Source organism: Nycticebus coucang, chromosome 13 (genome assembly GCF_027406575.1).
Source record: "Nycticebus coucang isolate mNycCou1 chromosome 13, mNycCou1.pri, whole genome shotgun sequence".
NCBI classification, from domain to species: Eukaryota; Metazoa; Chordata; class Mammalia; order Primates; family Lorisidae; genus Nycticebus; species Nycticebus coucang.
This window is the reverse complement of record NC_069792.1, coordinates 74,655,414-74,678,577: the sequence shown is the minus strand read 5'-3', so window position 1 is coordinate 74,678,577 and position 23,164 is coordinate 74,655,414. Positions and strand designations below refer to the sequence as shown.

At 33.7% G+C, this 23,164-nt stretch overlaps 1 protein-coding gene across 3 annotated transcripts in view; it reads left to right on the top strand.

Moving 5' to 3' along the window:
* Positions 1–23,164, top strand: part of CSMD3 (CUB and Sushi multiple domains 3) — a 1,164,849-nt gene that overhangs the window by 838,239 nt on the left and 303,446 nt on the right. For all 3 annotated transcript variants that reach the window (XM_053559351.1, XM_053559349.1, XM_053559348.1), the window contains 2 exons: positions 4,307–4,463; positions 21,436–21,627. In XM_053559351.1, coding sequence (XP_053415326.1) covers positions 4,307–4,463; positions 21,436–21,627 — 349 coding nt within the window. The remainder of the gene's footprint in view (positions 1–4,306; positions 4,464–21,435; positions 21,628–23,164) is intronic.

Genomic DNA, 23,164 nt, shown 5'->3' with positions numbered 1-23,164 from the left:
GAGAAAAATATTTTAGGAAAGACTTTTTCAAAAAAATTAAAAATAATTTCAACAACTGATTTTTATTTCCTCAGTTATGTCAATTAGTTGTTCTGATTATGTTTCCCCTATATGTGGTTGTTTTGACATTCTAAAAGTTCTTACAGTGTATCCACACATAAAAGGAAAGGTGGTTTTATCAAATAAATAATTACTTATATTTTATTTATATTTATGTTTTACATAGCAATGACATTATGTCGGTGAGACGTAAAGGGAATAAAGGGAAAATATTCTTTTGGGAAACCCTGACAATATTACCACAAGGAAGATCCATTAGATCTGAGGGTTAAGTGGATTGATGGTGAATGTGAAGCACTAAACGTAGAATTCATTTCCTCTACAATCTATGGGATCATACAGTTAATGTGTTCTGAAGCAGACGTCTGAGAATATTTAACATTTGAAACCCATAGATACAGGAATTGTTTTGCTACAAGCAATGTTTCCTTGTCTCTGAATTATTCCTGATGACTGCTGTTCTTAGATAATAAAAAGTTGAATCTGAACTAATTAAACAGAAAATCATGCATTTGGTTCTGTTCGATTACAAATATATTTTTGATAATAACTAAAACAAATGTATTTGCAGATATGTTAGATTCTTCCAGGGATAAAAGGTATGTCCATGTAATTTTAGGATAATAGTTTATACAGCCCTAAATATGATATCCAAATGAACACAAAAAAGGAACACCCTTTTTTTTTTTTTTAGAGACAGAGTCTTACCTTGTCGCCCTCAGTAGAGTGCTGTGGCCTCACAACTCACACACAACTCACAGCAACCTCCAGCTCTTGGGCTTAGTCGATTCTCTTGCCTTAACCTCCCAAGCAGCTGGGACTACAGGCGCCCACCACAACGCCCGGCTATTTTTTGTTGCAGTTTGGCCGTGGCCAGATTTGAACCTGCCACTCTTGGTATATGGGGCCAGAGCCCTTACTCACTGAGCCACAGGCGCCGCCCCACACTTTTTTTTTTTTTTTTAATTGGCAGAAAGACCTTTCAAGAAGAGAGATCAGAAACGTTTGTCATCAGAAATTCCTGACCATTTTGGCTTGAGCATAAACTCTCATGTCCTCACTTTGTCTCTCTCATATTTCTACTTTCACTCTCTGTGATATGATAGCAAGTGAATATAGGTGCCTAGGAGTCTATATGAGGCTGTGGATTCCATTAGTCACAAATAGGGAGAGCTGAAAAGGCCTTTTCACCGGAGGCCTCAGAATTTCTGTGTAGAAAGTGTAGTGTATTGTGTTTGGTTAAAAGAAAATACAAAGGAACCAGGAAATAAAAGCTACATTTGTCATGTTAAATAAAATTTCTATCTGTTGTCTTTATAGCATTTAAGCCCGTATCAATAATAAGAAAAGATAAAATCATATATAGCTAAAGGTAAGCAAATCCATACTTAAGGGAAGTAACCAGAAGGAGAAAAACCAAACTAAATACCTAAAACAGATGATATGCACTAAATTCAGTCTATGGAAAAGTTACAAGATAAATTTGAATTCTGAAAACAGTTATAAAAGTAATAAGCAATCTTATTGCAACTAGCAATTAACAATTACTGTAAGATAAAAAGACTTTCTAGAACTTGACCCATGGTTAAAATTCAAAATTCTAATTGAAGACCTATGAAGAAATTAGACACTGCAGAGAATTTAAGTGTTACTGTGGCATATCCAGGAATATCTAGTAGAAGATTGTTTGTAAGAAAGAGGAATGATATGGACACAATTTTCACAGAAGAAATTATAAAAGCTTTTCATTTCCTTGAAAAGGAAATGAAGCTTTTCATTTCCTTGAAAATATCAAGTCTTCATATAGAAAACATGCACTATTTTATTTGACTCATAGATACATTAGAAGTACAGCTAACATTTTCAAATCCTTTTTTATTGAGAATATTAAATATTGATACAAATAATTTGAAAAAAGAAATGTCCTTAAGTATTTGTTTTGTTTCAAGAGATTTAGATGGTATGATTGGTGTTTTGTTATGTGAATAAATTGCTTACTCAAGTCAAAGCTTTTAATGTACCTATCACCCAAATAATGTATAGGGTGCTTAACAGGTAATTTTTCAAATTGAACTTGACTCCCAACCTCCCTCTTTCTGAGTCTCCAATGTCCATTATACCCCTGTATATGACCTTATATACCCTCTTTCATAAGTGAGAGTATGTGGTATTTATTTTTCTGTTTCTGATATACTTAGGATAATGGTCTCCAGTTTCATCTAAGTTGTTGCAAATCATTTTTTTTATTCCTGAGTAGTATTTCATGGTAAATATACCACAGTTTCTTTAGCCACTCAAGAATTCATGAGCACTTGGATTGATTCCACATCTTCACAGTTGTAAATTGCGGTGCAATAAACATACAAGATAAGGTGCCATTTTATTAATATGGCTTTTGTTTCTTTGTGTAGATAGCCAGCAATGGATTTCTGGATCAACTGGTAGGGCAACTTTTAGTTCTTTGAAGAAGCTCTCTATTGTTTTCTACAGAGTTTGTACTAACTTACATTCCTAGAAAATGTATAAGTGTTCCTTTTTCACTGCATGCACATCAAAATCTATTGTTCTGTGACTTTTCGATAATAGGCACTCTGATGTGGGTAAGATTATGTATCTTACTGTACTTCTAACTTTCATTTCCCTGATGATTAGTGATGTTGAATATTTTTTCATATGTTTTTCGGTCATTTGTATATCTTCTGCTGAGGAAAGTCTGTTAATATCTTTGCCCACTTTTTAATGAAGTTATTTGTATTTATTTTTACTTGCTGATTTGTTTTCGTTCTTTGTAGATTCTGGCTATTGAACCTTTGTCTGAGGATCAGCTGTGTAGTTTGTGAATACATTCTTCTCTGCTTTGTCTATTTGCTCTGTTGATTACTTCCTTTGCTGTGCAGACTTTTTAAATTTAATTGTCATTTATTTATTTTTGCTATTGTTGTATTTACCTTTGGGATCATACTCATAAATTATTTGACTAGGGTGTTGTCTAGAAGAGTTTTTCAGCACATCAGGTTGGGGAGTGTGTCCCACCTCAGGGAGCTCATTTCTGTGGGCATGTGGATCTCACACAGGCCCAGGGGGTGTGCAGGAGTGTGGACCTTTGCTCACCCTGATCTGTGGGGCCGTGGGCTGGAGGGATTGCTCTACTTGTCAGGTTACAGCAGTGGGTGCTGTGATACTGGATGTCTGGGGTTCTCTCCCCCCACATTACCCCCAAGGCTGCTACTGTGTGACCCCTTGAGCTTTGTGGTAGGGAAGGTGGCACCTGACTCCCATTCACGGGTGGGGAGCGAGAGTGTCTGTTCTCCTTGTTTCTTCTCTGATTTGGCAAGGGGCAATGTTGGGGCAGCTCCAGTGAAGCTGATCTCTGTGTAGTCCAAGAGCTCCAGACCTGAGAGGTCAAGAGTGATGACACCTGAGGCCAACCAGAACCTAGACTACTGGGTCCCTGTTGAACTCCCTCTCCAACCTAAACTTCACTAAACAGTCTCCAAGAAGTTCCCTGATAAGCATCAAGGCTGAATGATGATCCCTCTGCAACCTCCAGCTTGAGCTACAGTGACATAATGAAGTGTGAGGGGCACTGGGACTCTCTCCTTTATCCCTTTGCTATACATAGGGGTCTTCCCCAGATGTAGAACTCCCCATTCCCATCTCCTTTGCTCTAAGTATTTCCCATCAGTTCTCTGATGGTCTATTCCAAGATAGTCTTTCTATAGGTGAGCATCTACTTGCAGTTTTGATTCTCTCAGGGAGTGGCTATGTCGGCTGCTTCTAGTCTGCCATCTTGGCCCCCTAGAGGGCAATTGTATTTTATATTAATCATGTTATTGGAAAAACTAGTATTTGGTCCCCTTGAGTGAGTTACAGAAAAACAATTAACCAAACAACCAACCTTGGAAACCAATATATATGTAGGTATTCACAACTTTAAATAGTTTGCCATAAAAAAGAATTATATTTATAAAAATAAAAGCTATATAACATGCTTTGACTATTAAGAGTCTACTAAGTTTGTAATCCTAAAGTCATCCATGTTTTATGTTTTACCAATATCTTAACCTGATATTTGTGGGAATTAATATATTTAATTTACCATGGAAAACATGTATTAAGTATAATTCATGTATAGTTCATAATTTACAAAGAATATATCATTCCCTCTTCTTCAAAGATATAAATGCATGCTCCAAATTTGTTATTATTGACACATTTACATATTATTTGTAAATATATTTTGCAGATTTATGATGGAAAAGACAAAACAACTCATCTACTAGGTGCTTTTACTGGTGCATCTATGCGTGGATTGACACTTAGTAGTACTTCAAATCAGCTCTGGCTAGAATTTAACTCTGATTCTGAAGGGACAGATGAAGGCTTTCAACTTGTCTATACCAGTAAGTATGTTGGAAGAATAACATAGTCAAACACTGATGCTGGCCATTTATTAAATAATTATGATGCACCAAGGGAAATAATATCCAACATTTAAAATCAGTGTGCAGTCTATAACACCCTGGTACATATTTAATTTTATTTGATCCTACCAACAACACCTGTAAATTATAGCTATTTTAGCCATTATCATTTACAATTGAAACAACTAAGATTCAGAGAGGTTAAGTAATCTATAATTTTGGACTTACTCATTTATGTATTTTTAAATAGCAAGATTCTTCCCATAAATATTTAACAAATACAATTAACCATTTTTTTGAATAAAAATTTAGTGTTTGAGCTCCTATTCATAATTGCATAATTGCGCACAATTTCTAGCAGTGATTATTGTTGGTCAGTCATTAAAGATACCTTGATGGTTTCAGTTAATTTCACACTAAAGGATAACTAAACCCTTTAGTGTATCATGATTTCGTGTGAATAAATTAAAACATATCTATTTCATTATACTGAAGTCAACTATTTTGGCAATTAGATCAATAAAAGTTTAACAAATGAAAACCAAGGGTATATGGGTTGCATCAGTTATTATATGAAATAAATGAATTTATTTTATCTCTCATAATATAAGGAATAGACTAATTACATCAATGAACAATAAATTATATTCAAATTATACACTATATACAATAATATAATAATATAGTTGTCTATTTTAAATTGCACAAGAATTTTATGGACACCTGTATTTATTGAGTTTCTATTCTGTGTTAGACACTGTACTAAAGTGGGCATGAAAGAGATGTTACTAGTTGTATTTAATAAAATGATAATCTATCAGATCAAGTAGGTTTTTTGAGTTCAGAATACTTTTTAAAACTGGAGTTTAGAATATAGAAAAATAAATTAAGTAGCAATACTCTGAAATCTTTACTGATAGACATTTGAGAACATCTAACCCCTATCATTTTTTTCAAGAAGTCAAGTAAATGGAAACTATTACAGAAACTTTGCAACTTTGGAGTTAAAAAATGTTTATAGATTCAAAGTTAATCACTTGCAATCTTAAAGGTAATTTAAATCAAACCATCATTTGTGAAAAACATTCTATTTTAATGATATGAGAGAGAGAATATAGGAGATTACAATGATTTGTTGCGTGTAAACATCCTTGTCCATAATATTGAGGCATCTATTTATTTCAAGGTTGTTTTGCTACCTGTGTTAAAATTGTTACATCATTAACTATACATAAATTAACAAAATAAATGCTGAATATGTATTTTTAAATACTCAGAAATGTGTGTACAATGTGATTTCATGTGAAATCCTACCAAAGACAAATGAAAGTCCGAGCAAATTGTATTTACAGGTATTACTGGGTAATGGACAAAAAGTAATGGTACTGGGTTTTATTGTTCAAATAAAATTAGTGTGATCTCCTCAGAAGAGCAAACATTTGGTTAAACCTGTTTTCTTCTTTCATTTTATAACAGAGCTAACAATTTTAAAGTCATAATGCCATTCATGGCATGATGTTTGCAGAATAACCCCCACACACACACCTTTTTTGTTCTTCATCATTTTTGTATTTCTCCTTGTCTAAAATGTTTGAGTAAACCTAGATTTTGTTTACACGTGTCTGTGTAACTCGAGATTATTGATACAAAGATAAGTGAGCATGATAAGACATACCCAGATTTAAAATTATATGAGGTGCTCACGTGTATGGAATAAGTAAAGTCATTGACTTTATTTTGAATAGTGTGAGCTAGAGGATGTCTTTAAAAGACAAACATTTGAAGATATTCTTCCTTTCTTAATGACTCTAGTTGTTCATTATAGGATGTATGTTTTTATGAAAAATATAGCCTATAAAATTGGGGAAAGTATAAAAGCAATTATTTTATTTTTTAAAAGGGCAAATGTATATCTATAAATATTTTCCCATTTAAGAATTTAAACTAAAATGTTTCAGTTTTAGACCTAGAACTAAAAGTTTACAGTCTATTTTCAAGGTGTCTTTGGATGTCATGAAGTCAGTAAATGATCTTACAATTTTGTGAATCAACAACTGTTTTCTGAGTTGTTCTGTTGGGTAAGGGCTCTAGAAGTAGTAACACATCTTTTATTACTTGTATTTGTTCCTAAGTATGACTTCTCGTTTTTATAGTGGCAACTCTTATACATAGCTAGGTTTCACACAGGAGGTAGTATTAAAGGTAGGTTGCTGGTTCACAGAAAGAAATGGTGGGAAGTATTTCAGGCAAAGAAATTAGGATGAGGAGAGACAGAGAATAGGAGCATCATATTAAGCACATCAAGGACAATAATTCATTTTAAACTAATTTCACATGCCCAGATTATTCTCAAAATTCTAGTCTAGAAAAAAATTGACTTTTTATGACCCTTATATCTGATGACATCTGCCCTGTCAATGATAGTCACACTCTATTTTGTTATCTATTGGATTGACTTACATACACTTGCTATTGTCTGATTATTTTCAGTTTTAGGTAGACATAATTGCATTAGCCTCAGATAAAATGAAGAAATATGTTAGAACAGGCTTTTAAAATACTTTTTATTTCAACTGTCTTGTTGGGCCGTTTATTATATAATTGCTAAGTATAGTAAATGGACATGGAAACAGTGGATGAAATTTTGCTTTTGGCCTCAAATAACAAAGAACTTCACTTTGGCTTAAAAAATCAGGATTAATTTAATTCATATAAGAAAACATGAAGAGAGATAAAATAGGTAGAGCTTGATTCAACTTCTCAATAAAGTCAACAAGTTGGCTACTGTCACTACATGTTCAGTTGGGAAGAAGAAATGAGTTGTGCCAACTATATATGCCCTTTTGGTTAGAATGCAAAATCATTCCCAGAAGCCACCATAAGACAGCCCTTTCTCTCTCTCTGTTCAAAACTGGGTCCTATGGTTATGTCTTAATTTTCTAGCAAGAGAAAATTAAGTGTGTGGTGGACTAAATCATTGGTTCAGCTATAGATCATCATGATATATTACCTGATATGTTTAGCTTATATCTTCAAACAAAATCAGGGTTTTGTTAGCAAGAAAGAGGAGGAGATATTGAGAAGATAATTTTTAATGCTTTCTACAATGTATAGCTGTCACAGACTTTCAAAAAAAATTAAGACCAAAGATATTGCATTGATACATGCTTCCATGACTAATGGTGCCATAAAAGCCAAGAGACTCCTAACTCCTGCGTGCTTAGAAAGGAAAATCATTGGGTTCACCCATCATGAATAATGTCAGCTCTACTGACTGTGCTAGGAAGATCATTAGCCTCTCTTGATTTCTCACACCAATAAAATATACATACAGATAGATAGACAGATAGATAGATATAGGGAGGGAGAAGGAGAAGGTGAGATTCCCATTCCTTTATGTTTTAAAACACATTAAATGTGTTCAGCCTGTGTTTAGAGTTGTCAAGAAAAAAATCTCATTTAGTTTCTTTGGCGGGATAGCCTCCTTTGTTAAAATAATTTTTTCCGTCAACTCTAGTTTGATTGGACAATTAAAGTGTGGATGCATACACTGCTTGAATGTAAAATATCTGTGTGATAAACTTACTCAGATCTTGACTATCATTAAGGAACTTCACTGCTTTTTCATCCCTTCAACATCCCAGAACCCAACTTCTTCACTGGGTCAAGACATGCGTCCTTGTTCTTCTCTAAACAATGGCTGTCAGTTACTCTTACCCTTGAGAATTCTGAAGCTAGCCCCAAATAAGGACCTGAATGGGGAGAATTTTCAGGGCTTTATACAACACAAATCAGTTGTTTATTTTCCTTTAATAGAAACTCTTAAAAGTATAGCTGTCCTTGCTAGAGAATACAAAGGGATTAAGGTGAGAGAAAATTACCATTTCCTACTACAGTTGAGAGAACACTCAGAAATTAAGATTATAATGTAGTATTCTTTCTGAAACATTACTCTACTCTGAATAACTTCACACTAGAATTTAGCAAAACCCAATAGGATACTCTGAGTAAACTCTGTTTAATCTCTCAAGACACGTATCAATAATACATGTCTAAATCTGGGGTATTTTACTGTCTCTCTCTGTAAAGGCTAAAGTGTAGGGACATCATTTCTATTTGGTGACCTGGAATGTCTTCTCTTTTACTTTTCTATTGGAACTTAGTATATTATTTATTATTGAAATAATTCATCCTGTCATAGGTTTAAATTTTATCTTTTCTCAGTGAAATGTATGTGTTCTGAGGATAAAGAGAACAGTGAATAAGACAAAGCTCCTGCCCAGAAGCACCTAATCTTTTAGTGTGGAAGACAGAAAAGAAACCTATAAACAAAATATAAAAGAGCACTACATTTAATTTAAAGCAGGGCAGTGGAATAGGTAGTACAGCAGATGGGACTACTGTAGTTAGTGTGTCCAGAGACTCCATCTCAAGAAGAACTGTCACTTGACTTACTGCCAGATAAGAAGGACAAAATATACAGATTTGGGGGCAGAGGGTTCAAAGAAGAAACACTGGCAAGTACAGATGCCTAAAAGCCACCTTAGATTGAGTTGTGTGACTGGATCTCAGTGAGCAAGTAAAATGGTACAAAATGAGAGATAAAGTTCAAAACCAGGCGTTGGTTATGTGGACTATAGCATGAGGCTTGCATTTAATTTGAAAACCATGCAGAGACCTTTAACATTATTATAACATTTAATATAAGATTTAAAAATTATAATAGCTAATATTGATCTGCCCCCTACTAAGTGCAAGCTATAAAAGATACCATTATTATTCCTGGGGATAAAAGGAGGAAATATGAAGCATGGAAAAGTTACCTTACTTCCAAGGTTATCAGATAATGGGAATTGAACTGAGGGCCTCTGCCTATTTCACTTTCTCTCTTTCTTTCTTTAGAGTCTCTCTCTGTTGCTGTAGGTAGAGTGCTATGGCATCATAGCTCATAGCAATCTCATACTCTTGGGCTTCAGCAATCCTGTTGCTTGAGTCTCCCAAGTAGCTAGGACTACAGGCATGAGATAGTCCAGCCAGCTAGTTTTTCTATTTTTAACAGAGACCAGGTCTTGCTCTTACTCAAGCTGGTCTGGAACTCCTGAGCTCAAGCAATCTGCCCCCCTCAGCCTTCCAGACTGTGAGGATTACAGGCGTGAGCTACGGTTCCCAACATACAACTCATGTCTTTAATCATTATACTATACTATCTTCCAACCCAAGTCTTAGATATTTTATATTTAAAGTTCCATGGATTTAATATTTTCAAACTGTCCGTGTAAATGTAGAAAATGTTTTGTTGTTGTTTGTTTGTTTTGCAGTTTTGGGCTGGGGCTGGGTTTGAACCTGCCACCTCCGGTATATGGGGCCGGCGCCCTACTCCTTTGAGCCACAGGTGCCTCCAGAATGTGTTTTTTAATGTTAAAGAAATTACTCACAAAGAAACTTTTTTCCCTTTATGCTTGATAATCTGAATGTTTTTTTATTGCTCAAATTTATTGTCAGAAAATGAGTTGGTTCTAGTCTTTCAAGTTGTTTAGAAGTCTCTAAACTCTATTTCTTAAATATATGTTTCACTACAGATTCTTTTAGCTCTATTCATTTGTTGTTCCCAACTTTCATTCCATAAAAAGAAATTGAGTATTTTTAACAACCATCCATTATAGAGCAAAACTGTACCTTTTTGATGGATTACAGTATTTTCTTATCAAAAGCTGACCTAGTAAATATCCATGTTGCCCAGCTATTAGACTGTACCTCTAGGCTCAGATGTTCTCTTGTTACTTCCTTTGAACATACAGTCTCCTAGAAAAACCACTGAAGAAATATCCATTATCCAAAGGCAAACTTTTAAATATATTTGGATCCACTTAGCCTTCCAGATTTGTTGCGTAAAATAATCCAATAATCTGCACTGAACATCACTGTTTCAAATTTTATATTCAAATTAAAGATAATTGTTAGCTAATTTGTGATGCTTTTACTAGTGCACTAGCCTTATAAATATCTGCTAATTTAACCTATTTAAACTCTTTAATTTAGTTACCACTGTGTTGTTGGCAATGTTAACCATGAAAAATAATAAGATGACCAATTAACTCTAACTATATTCTTTCTATATAATTTATTTAATGCAAGTCCAAGTAGAAAATAATGAAATTACAAAGAAGCAGCAAAGCTGGTTTATGTGGGCTCTATGTTCCGTAAACTAGTTAACAGATATATATGGCATTTCCTTTATCCTTTAAATCTTGAAATTAACCAGGAAATAAAGGCAGTATTGATGAATTTACATTATATAGGGCAAAGTATTCTAACTAAAATACTGAAGAAAGTTTTTAATTAAATTCTATGAATTTGTCAATTACATTATATGTAAATCGACAATTGAATATAATTTCTTCACATAGAGCAACAGGTATCATTAGGTATTAGTTTAAGATATTTAGAAAAATAATGCGGCCTAAGATATTTGTGTTTTTAAGGTAGAAGGAGATTTCCAAAACAAGACATAAAGGCAAAAAAATCTGTCACCTGTAACATTCCTGCCCATCTAAGCACTTCATTGAAAAGTAAGAACTAAAATCCTGGCAACTACTTTTTCCAAACTTTCTTGCCAACTTAGATCTCTGGTTAGATTCTGCCAATGAAACACAGTCCTATAAGAGATGAAAGGTATCTCAGTGGAAAAGACATTATTTTCCACCAGAAACCTCTAGCAGGAATGTGGTAGCAGCAGGTGGTTGTATATGGCAGTAGCTTCCTGGATTTCCAAAATCATCTATACCTCTAATTTCTTGTACTGAATCATAGTTATCACAAAATATTGGTGGCTTCTGTTTTCCTTACCAAGTCCTGGTCATTAATCATTGAACAAACAGAAAAAAACAAACAAAGAAACAAAAAAAACTCCCTATAGCAAAACACGTTATACACAAAGATGGGACATTTTAGAAGGAGATATTTATATGACAGTAAACCATACACTTTCTAAAAATCAGTCCTACACATCAATAAGAAAAGTGAATAGCCTGAAGGAAACATTATGGGCAGCTATAGTAGAGGAAACTAGAGCAGTCAATATGCATAAGAAAAAACAGCTTAATTTAGTAGAATCAACAATGAAAGAAAAAAACAAAACAATTACTATACCCTTAAAAAGTATATAACAATTTGCAGAAATTGAAGCTCTTATAAACTCTGAGAATGCAAATTGATAAAGTCACCTAGGAAAGTTATTTGGCAATATCTCGTAAAATTTCATTTCTGGATATAGTTTAAGTATGCCAGCTATACATTTTGGCCAAATATCAAATGTCTGATGGTTTGAATAAATTAGTAGTTCATCATAGCTGAAGGCCCACACCCCAAAATGAAGTAAAAATTTATGACGTATAATATATAAAGCATACATTTTCTTTTGCAGTTTTTGGCAGGGGCCGGGTTTGAACCTACTCCTTTGAGCCACAGAATAAAAATCACTTTTTATTCTCAATAGATTAAAATTTAGGAAAATCTGTCAATAACATATAACTTTTAAATTTTATTTTATTTCAGAACATTTGGGGGGTGTAAATGTTTTGGTTACATGAATTGCTTCTATACAGTTTGAGTCAAAGTTATGAGTAGGCCCCGCTATGATAGCATGCATAATGTATACTTAGGACTCAAACTATTGGTACAGCAATAATTTACACAGGGTTTTTTGTTCAAAGTCTTAACTTTCAGGCTGGGCACAGTGGCTCCCATCTATAATCCTAGCATGTGGGAAGCCATGGACGATAGATTGCTTAAACTAAGGAGTTCCAGAGCAGCCAAGAGTAAGATCATCCTGTCTCTACTAAAAATTGAAAAACTAGCCAGGCATGGTGGCTCACACCTGTAGTTTCAGCTACTTGGGAGGCTGAGGCCAGAGGATTTCTTCAGTGCAAGAGTTTGAGGAATAACACTCCACCCAGGGGGAAAGAATGGTACTCTTTCTCAAAAAATAAATAAAATAGAATAAAATGAAAGTTTAATTTTCATAAATGCAAAACTGCAAGATATTGTCTTCTTAAAGGATTCTTCTAAAGTTGTAGCTTCAAAGTTTAATGTTTGATATAGTATAGTGACGAATATGTGTGTATTAATTTTTTGTTTAGTTTGATTAATGAGAAGAAATGGAATGGATAATTATTCAACACTTTTTCTTTTTCTTTCTTCCCTTTATATTCTATGTTATGTCTAGATCAAAGAGGATAATCATAGCTGTTTTGTATGATATTAGAGTTTTTCCTCCTTATGAATTTTGAAGTGGCAAAATTGATATCTGATTTATACACCTTTTCATATAAATATAAAGAATTCTAAAATAAGATTTTTTTCTTGAAAGATTCATGCCCTAAATGGAATTTAATAAACAAATAGTAAGTATAGTTTTTAAAAATTATTCTGATTAAGATTATGAATTAAATTCAATAGCAATTCTATAGAAATTCAAATTGTTATAGAATAATCTAATCTTCAATTGTCTGCTTGTATTATTTCAAGTTTTACTAACATTTATGTTTCAAAAAGCATATTCCTCTAATGTATTTAGCTAACATTTTCCTAATTGTCTTTTGAGCAATACATTCCATTTTTTATTTAGCAATTTGAAAGACTTTACTGTCGATATATAAAATTTACAAATCTATTTTTATAAAAGACTAAAGAGTAAGAAAAAGGCAATAACTAGAGGAAAAAATTATAGTGAAAGAAATTCTTGTGGGCGTTAGGTAATGTAGGACCTTTCTGTCATACTAAAAGTTTTAATGCTTAGACAATAAAGGGTATATAACTGTTGAAACTTTACATGATATTCTATTGTGATCAAATAATGAGTTTCAACTAAGATATTCTGATGACAAAGCTATGTTAGGAGATAACTCATAACTCTGGGTCTAGATGTGTTCATCAAGTGCAGGGAAATAGTAACACAGAAGTCATACTTAGAAATAAAGTTGAACAAGATTTGAAAGTAGGATGAAGGAGGTGCCAAATGAGATCAAAAACATGAGAAAATATAATGAGTTCATTTGAAGACATTTGGACTTTGAAGTTATCCAAACATAAATACGTGTAAACAATTATCACATTTTTAGTACAGGAAAGTGATGTTAGTTAATAGTTGAAGACCTCAAATTGTAAAAAGAGAAATAATATGCAAATATTATCAATAACTGAAGGAAAGTCTTCTTTTAACTTGTGGATTGAGACAGAAAATCTCAAAAAAGATACTGATAAAGTCAGGAAGAGAAAAAGATAAGTTTTAGGTTATAGAAATTTAAAGGCTAGGAACTTGGAAGTGCGTAAGTGGTAAAATAGAGCTTGAAGTGCCATGAATTCAGGTCTATGTTATTTTTTTTAGTGTCCCCAGGCATTGCGCAGAACAACATAAGAAAGGTTTTCAATAATTGCCTGTTGACAGGTAGGCAGAGTTTGACTGATTCAACATTATTCTTACCACAAATAAATGGAGCTGAAAGGGAAAGAAAAGAAATTGAACAATAGCTAAAGGGGAATATAATTATCAGGAATTTTATTTTTTCTATTTTTGTGTAGAAATTGAAAAGCAGCTTTCAGTATTAGAAAAAAAAAAGATTGGAATATGTTGGTCATTATGAAAGTTTTGAGATACCAAGAAACATAAAATCTGCATGGACAGAAATAAATGAAACCCTCTTAGCAACACCAATAAGCCAAACGAGTTAAAATGCATGTAGGTGAATCAGAAAGGATGCTGTCAGCTGGGCATCCCTCTTCTTGGAAGCTGAAAAAAATGGACCAGAACACAATCTGTCTCAGAAATTTCATAGTGACATATAGATAGCTTTAGTGGAGAGCTAAATTATCGAACAATCACAAGAGATAAGAGCATTAAGATAAAGATGTGCAACCTAAGTGCCCATCAATTCATGAATGGATCCATAAAATGTGGTATGTGTATACCATGGAATACTATTCAGCCATAAAAAGATAGGGCTTTAGTATCTTTCATAACAACCTGGATGGAATTGGAGACCATTCTCCTTAAGTGAAATATCACAAGAACCAAAAAACAAACATGATATGTTCTCAATGCCAAATTGAAACTGGTTATAAGCCCTCTTGTGCTTATGTGGAAGCAATACTTAGTAAAATTTAAGTCAGGGGGGTGAACGGGATGGGCAATCCCACCCAATGGGCACATAGCATTGGACACTGAGGGGCACAAATATAACTTTGATTTAAAATATACAAAAGCAAAAATAAATAAATACAAAAGACTAAAGGTGTTGCAGTCTTATCCCCTGATCCTGAGGGTGAGGAATTAAGGTTATGATACAAAGTATCATAACCATCCATTATATATAGTTAGAATATCACGCAGATTTTACATCTCTCAATATATGAGGTCTGATATTTAAAAAGTAAGGAGTTAGCCAAAGAACAAAAATTGTGAGAAATAATTATAGATAACAAGCAAAAAAAAAAAAAAAAACCAACATGCAGCACTACACTTCAATCTAAGTTTAGAAACATCAATTCAAAATATCACGCATACACAAAACTGAGTAATTTCAAGAACTGGATATACCGGAAAGGATTAATTGTAGATGATTCCAGGATTAAGTATTCTGAGTAAAAGAGTGATGAAAACAAGTATGCAAAGCAGTTATGCCATCCTGATGATTATCTGCTGTGATGCTCCAGTAGGAGCCTAGGCCAGGTGAAAAAGGACTTGGACCTTGTTAAAGGGAACAAAATCAATAAATTGGAGATTTTGAGGATGTTGAAGAGCAAGTGTTAACAAGAACTGAGGTCGTGAACGGGAAAGGGATAAGGCAACATTATCTTCCTTGACCATTAAATGCTCTAGAATTTGGCTGGGTGCTGAGTCTCATGCCTGTAATCCCAGCACTTTTGGAGACTGAGGTGGAAGGATCACTGAGGCCAGGAGTTCAAGGGCGACAGAATTAGACTCCATCTCTATAAAAAATAAAAAAACAAATTATCTGGGCATGGTTGAACAAGTTTGTCATTCCAGCTACTCCAAGGCTAGGGTGGGAGGATTATTTGAGCCCAAGAGTTCTAGGTCACAGTGAGCCATGATCACATCAGTGCAATCTGCTGGGCCACCACAGAGTGAGATCCTGTCTCTTTACCAAAGAACAACACCACCACCACCTCTGGAATTTAACTAAGTAAATAATAGCACCCTTTAATGAGAAAGCCCTTTTATTTTAAGTTACATATTTACATTTAAAAAGTAAATTTACATACTTACATTTAAAAAGTAAAATGATTATTTACATTTAAAAAGTAAATTTTCGGGTTTCATTTATATTTCTAAACTATATGCCTTTTTTGTGTTAGTGTAGTGTTTTGCTGACAAGATATATCACCTCATGAGGACATATAGTTGTTTATAAACAAATGGAGAACAATTATGTTGAGGTCAGAATTTAACTACTTATCTTTTAGTAAACCAAAACAGAAATTATATAACAGATTGTTGTATTTGGAGTGACTTTTGAAGACAAAATGAATTTTGGATCTTTACAAGGTACATGGCCTACAGAAACACTTGGGTATTTGCAAAAGGAGACAGAAGTAGAGCCGTTTGGTAGCAGTGAAAAACTAGAAATCATGTAAAGGCCCATTAGCTGGGGAATCAATATATCAGTTTTGGAAGATGCCATCAATAGGATATCAAAGAGTAGTTAAAATGAACCAACTGTGTCATATGTGCATAGAGGCATAAATGTAGAGGTAAAAATTCAAGACTGGGCAATAATTAAAGCCTCAGAAGAATTTTAAGTGATTTGATTATTTATAAAATGTACAAATACTTGCAAAACACACTCTATATTATTACACAGATATATATAGATACGTAGCACACATATACGTGTGAGAATGATATACTGTCAGAATATTTGCTAGCTCTAAGCAGAGAAAAACCAGAAAGAGATGGAAAGGATACAAAAGAAACTTTAACTTGCTTTGCAATATTTATCTCTTAATATTAATGTGAATATGAATTAATGAGTATGAATGTTCATCTGAATCTTGATCTGAATATTAATATTAATCTCAAGCAAGTATGATACAAAAGTGGGATCTGATAGAACTAGAAAGTGAACTTGTTGTTATCTTTTGTATTCTCATGTAGATTTTAAATAATAGCTTAAAAATAAATTAGAAACCCTTAGATAAATATACTATTATACACAGTAATTGGAAAGGAATTAGATCCAGTTAAAGGAAGTCAAAAGGATTTACGTAATAGGATTTTAAGTTCATTGTATGCTCTTGAAATTTGTATTTCATTTTAGAATATCAAATTTCAAGAAAAAATAAAATAATTAAAAAAAGGAAATACAGTGTTAAACTTCACATGAAATGATGACGATTTGTAGTATATTTGATTTTTTATTCGCATCTTAATTAATTGTCAGTTTCAAGTATTTGAGCTTTATAATAAAAAGGTTGGCAGCTGAACATTTCCATAAAGATAAGACATTTCTGAATATTTATGAATAAGCAACAATAATTCTATCAAATTGGACTAAATTATGTTGTGCTTTGTAGCTTATGTAATATTGTCCATGTAGATTTCTAATTCAAAGTATTATAAATTAATAACTTAATAAATTAATATCTCCACATCGCCTCATTACCACAATTACCAAACACATCTGCAGAACATCCAAATTAAGAAAGTATGAAGTTGGTAGTACACCTTGAAATCAGAGCTTGATTTCCATTTTTATTTTGAGAAATGATGAATGGCAAAACTCAAAATTTGTTGCATCTTGGATGACAAATTTAATATTATGTCTGGTAGAAGGAATACAAACTTATAATCTTTGAGCAGGTACACTTTAAATGTAGTGTTACATGTACAGATTCATGTAAAGTAATACGTCCTGAAATTTTGAAGTTACTATTTCTACATTTCGTCTGTTTGAAAGACTGATTTACTCGGCCATGTGTTATTATTTTTTGAAAGTGTTATAGGGGTATGGGTATGTTTGGTTACATGGATTGCTTTACTCATGCTTGACCCGTGGTTATTATGTCTGTCACCCAGACGGTGTTCATCGTTCTGTAAGGTGGTTTTCACCCATCCTCTGCTCCGCCTTCCTCCCTGCTTGATTTCCATTGAGTTTTTCTTCCCTCTATGTACATTTGTGCTCATCGGTGAGTTCCGATTTCACAGGAAACCTATATAGTATTTTTTTCTTCATTCTTTGATAACTTAGGATAATAGTCTTCAGTTCCATCCTAATCGCTGCAATAGGCATAGCACTCAGCCATGAAGAAGGACGAATAAATGATCATGTATTCTTTATATTTCATTATATAAGTCAAGGTTTGAATTATCAACTGCCAACCTCTTGCATGGCTTTGTCTCCAAAGCTGTTTGTGTTTGCCTTCTTTTAATACATATTCACCCACATGGAGTTGCCATACACAGATCCGTAAAGGAAAGCTTTGATGCTTTCCTTTTTTTTATTGTTTTTCAAGTTTCAGTTTCTTATCAGTATTACTATAGCTTATTTTTTAGTTCTGTCTTGGAGATAAATGCCTCTAAGAATCTATATTCATTCATAAGCATTATTGAACATTTGCTATGTGCCAGGGATTTGTGGTGGATAGGCCCAGTGGGAAAGAAATATGAAATAATTTCGTCCTATGAGAAAACAAGAGAGACAAGTGTGCAAAATAATTCTGTGGTTTAACAGAGAAGGGAATGAATAAGACTCCCTGGACTTGATAAGGAAAGATTTTGTATGTTTTCTGAGAGCTAACATTGCTCTCAACCACAGAAATTATAGGATAAACTTAATACTTGGAACTACGTAAGTCCTTGTAATTTTGTATATGTTGTGACATTCTACGAAATCTATGGTGTAAATTAGTGATTTGAATCCAGTGAGCTAATATACGTTTTTTATTTTAGTTCAAATCTAGATTAATTTGATCAAGGATTTACATGTATAAATACATGCCAGTCTATTTTTTATTGCCGTATAATTCAAAATACAAGGAAAACTTTTTCTCTAATATTTTTGCCTTCAAGTAACTGATTTCACTCATTCATGAGGCTCTCTAGAATATCCTTTAGTGTTTTTTATTCTCAGAAGCTATAACTGATATAATTTTGTACCTAATTATATCTGGTATGTTCATTACATCACTTATCCTACATTTTAATATTATGTAAAACATTAAATACAAAAGAACTATATAGCTGGGGAGTTTAGATTTTGGGTTTGTTAGTATCACGCTTGGTTTAACTTATGAAGTTTCTTTTCTTAGTTCCTTCAGGATCTTAACATTTCACTGTAGTGTGACTGTTGTTTTTTTTTTTTTTTAATATTTACCTTTATTAATTTTACTCTGAACATGCAAAGAGGCATTCTGGACCTAGAAGGTTAGTCATTGTTAAGTTACGCAGTGTTAATGATGATGATGGTGATGATGTTAACCATGACTTCTGTATCAGTCCATTTGAACCAGTTCTTATCCCTGTAAGCAACATGATGAAAACTTGATGAAAAAAGTCTTCTACACATAGCCAAGGGGGAAAAAACAGGCTTGCTCTGTTTAAGGTGACTTTCTCCCTTTTTTCTCTGCTGAAAGAATGGGGAAAAACCTGTGGTCCTTGGACATCAGATGGAAAGGACCATGGGTTGTCACTCTAATCTTCTGCAATGTACATGTATTTCACCAGGGGCTATAGTAGCCTCCTGTGTCTCCTGCTTTTATAACCTAGAGATGTCTATAAATTTCTGCACCTCATCCTCTCTTGAAATGTAAATATAAACCTCCTCCACAGTTAGGTGGATCTCTCTGGAGTTCTCTCACTACTCATACAGTTGTAAATAAACTTCCCAAGGGTGGCTCTTAGCCCAGGGTCTTAGTTTGCAATAAATTCATGCAGCCTCAACTCTGCAGAAATATAAAAATATTTTCTCTACACCTCAGTATGATAATGTGTAGGAGGATTCTACCTTCTATTTTTTTCCTATGAGAATTTTTGAGAACTCTACTTTTTCTGAAGTAGAAAATAAAAACTCCAAGTTCATTAAGCTGATTACTATGCCATATTACCTCTTGCTAAAGCACATTTTAAATATAAGACTACTCACTTTCCTCTAAGGTTATACAAGTAAAGCAATCTAAAGTTATATTTGCAATAGACACATTTGTTGCTTGGGTAGTATGCAATCATGATTTCACATATTTTGTCTGAATTTTAAATTGTTGATGATAGGATCTTAGTAGTTATTTTTCTTTATCAATCAATAAATAAATAGTAAAAAAATTCTCTACTCAAAAACCTTCTGATTCCAAACACTCATGCTTCTTCCTCACACCAACCATTTTTCTAATAATTCTCTGGTGTAGAGGCAGAAAGGTATGATACCATGTCCTCACCATCATGGGTGACATACCTGTAACAAAAAACATGTTAACAAGAGAAAAACATAACCAATTTAATCAGAGTTTTGCATGACACAGAAACATTTACATATAATGACTCTAAGACCCAGTGAAAACTGGCCTTCTGATTAGCTTCAGTGGAGAATGGACAGCCATGTAGAAATGTAATTACACAAAGAGGTTATGATCTAATGGTAACACACCGAGGGGAAAATCCAGCAAGGCCTGTCTGCTCGGATTCTTCTTGACCTCTCTGTGCAGCATTCCTTCTCCGGGGTGGGGCAGGACCACTGTAGAATGAGGGTCTTCAGAGAAGAAGAAAGTTTTGCTGCTTGCTTTGTGGGAGAAGCCCTTCTAGTTCCTATGACCCACTCTGTAGAAGAGGAATTCTTGTTTCTACAACTCACTTTCAGGGAGAAAGGGGGGAAAGAGATAGGACAGTAGGAGAAGGTTAGAGAGGCTTTGCTTCTGAAGGCTTCTATCGCCTTTAGTCCAAAGTACTGAAGATGCCACAGTGCCACATTCTGGGTGTTCTGATCCCTGACACTGGACACCAAATTAGTGTCCAGTGATTCAATTCAATTCTGACAATGCCTGGAATTAGTGCAGGCCCCACAGGTTAAGGCACAGGTTAAGGGCTCAGTTTCATAAAATTGTCCCCACTTTCAACGCCCAGCACTAGTCTAGGTCTGTTTTACTTCTGACCAACAAGCTATAAATTGAGGATTCCTACAATACCTTCCTTGTATTTAATAATTTGCTGGAATGCTCCCAAAACTTGGGAATGCATTTACCTACATTTGCTGGATTATTATAAAGGACACAAATGGAAAGCCAAATGAAGAGGTACATAGGTACATAAAGTCTGAAGGGTCCAAAGTGTAGAGGCTTCTGTTCCCATGTAGTTGAGGTACATCATCCTTCCACACGTGGGTGCATTGACCAACCTTTAAACTCTCAGAACCTCTCAGCCTAGAGGTGTTATGTCTAATCACATGGTTAATTCCTCTGGAAACCTGCCCTCATCCACCAAGAATCACCTCATTACAGAAACTCAGGAGTGATGAAAGGATCTTATTATGAGTAAACACAAACTGTCCTCCCAACCTGAGCACTCAGGAAATTCCAAATTATAAGTACTGTGATCCAGGAACCAGTGATAAAGACTAAATACATATTCTTATATCACAATCTCTGTCCGAATCTAATATTAACTCTAAATCACTTGAAGTAAACAGGAAGGTTAATTCTACAAGCCATGATGTTGTCATATAGACCACAGAATATCATTGATAAACTTGAAAAATACAACAAATTCTAATTTTCAAGAAGAAATGAGCTCTCTATTGTTATACACTATCAAATTAAATATAGTAACAGTAATACAACTAGAGAAAAGTATGTAATTCTATTAAAATAATAAGGAACAGGACAATTTGCATAGTTTGAAAGCCTCCTACTAAATTTTGCCTTTAATCTATTTACATTTTTCTCCCAGGTTTTGAGCTTTCACATTGTGAAGATCCAGGCATTCCACAATTTGGATACAAGATCAGTGACCAAGGCCACTTTGCCGGCAGCACTATCATTTACGGATGCAACCCGGGCTATACTCTCCATGGAAGTAGCCTTCTCAAGTGCATGACAGGGGAAAGAAGGGCATGGGACTACCCACTGCCTTCCTGTATTGGTAGGGTACTCTTTTAGATTTTTGTTAAATATTTATAGGAAGATGTTATTAAAATATACTCGACATTTTTAAGAGATTCTCTCTGTTCCCACACAACTTATACTTTATATCAAGAAGTTAATGTACTCATAGCTTAAATTTACCAAAATAAAATTCATGGAAAGTAAAAGTTATTTTCCTGATCTTGCCAGTGTGTACATTTTTGAGGGGATAATATGGTCTGTGGTAAGTCTTTTTATTTCTGCTACCTTGATATAAAATTTACTTGCTATGAAAATCTTAAGACTTAATCATGCAGATTTATTGAATTACCCAGATTTGTTTTAATTTACAAATTTTTTTCCTATTGTGGAATCAAAGTAAATTATTAAAAAAGTAACCTATTATCAATGACTTCAAAGATTTCTTTATACACATACTATTTTTAAAAATATAAGAAAATATGTTTGCTTTATTTATGTGTGTACAGCATAACAACCTATTTCCACATAAAAAGACATGAGTCAGCGACATAGGATGAATTGCCAACATGAAGCTAGAGAGTTACCATTTTCTCTCTTATTTTCACAGCTGGGATACTATTTTATTTCTGCCATCATATGGATCTATTAAAGAATAACTGGGTATGTGGGGCTAGAACTATAAATAAGTTAGATAACTACAGACACATATTGATAGAGTACTAGTCTGCTCCAAAGATCAAGTAGATACAGGTTGGAATACTAGAACAACTAAAGAAAACATTTTAACAAAACACCAACTCTTCACTAGGAAGTGATCGTACAGCGCTCTTTAGCCATTCTATTTTTTGGTGGCCTTTGTGGCTGCAGTAATCCATTCTGTGTCAGGTCCATATTAATTAAAGCCACGTGAACCTTTTTTAAAAACAAACACCTTTATTGAGATAGAACTGATATACAAAAAACTAGGCATAATTTTAATATTTACAATGTGTTAAGTTGACAGCCTTGAACCTTTGAGACAAGTGGAAAATTTCTCTTGTTATTCGATATGGTCAACAAAGGAATCATCGCAAATTTTGTTGGAATACAAATAGAAAAAAATGAAATTACAGTCATTATAGGCCTTGCAAATAATTACTGTGTTTTTCATGCCGTGAGACCTCTGTTCACTTATTAAGATATTGATTTATGCAGAAAAAAATGTTTATATCTAAGCAAACTGCCAATTACAGTTCTTTCTTTTCAAATGGCATCTGAATTTTGGATAGAATATGAGAGTAATACCTAAAATAATAATCAACCCATATTGCCCAAGGCTTTGGATTCTGGAATATGATCAGTAACCACCTCCTTGGCATTGGTTATGAGAAAAATATATCGCTGATTAATTCTCTCTGATGCTGATCACAAAATATGTTCAGAAAGCATTAAGGGCTTTAATTTAACGAAACTATAAACTTGTAAATATTGACTTGCCACAATGGCCTTAAAATTAAAATAAAAAGCAAATACATTTCAAGCATATATTTTCTATGTGTGTTAAACCAAGCCACATACATTCTCTATTTTCTGAA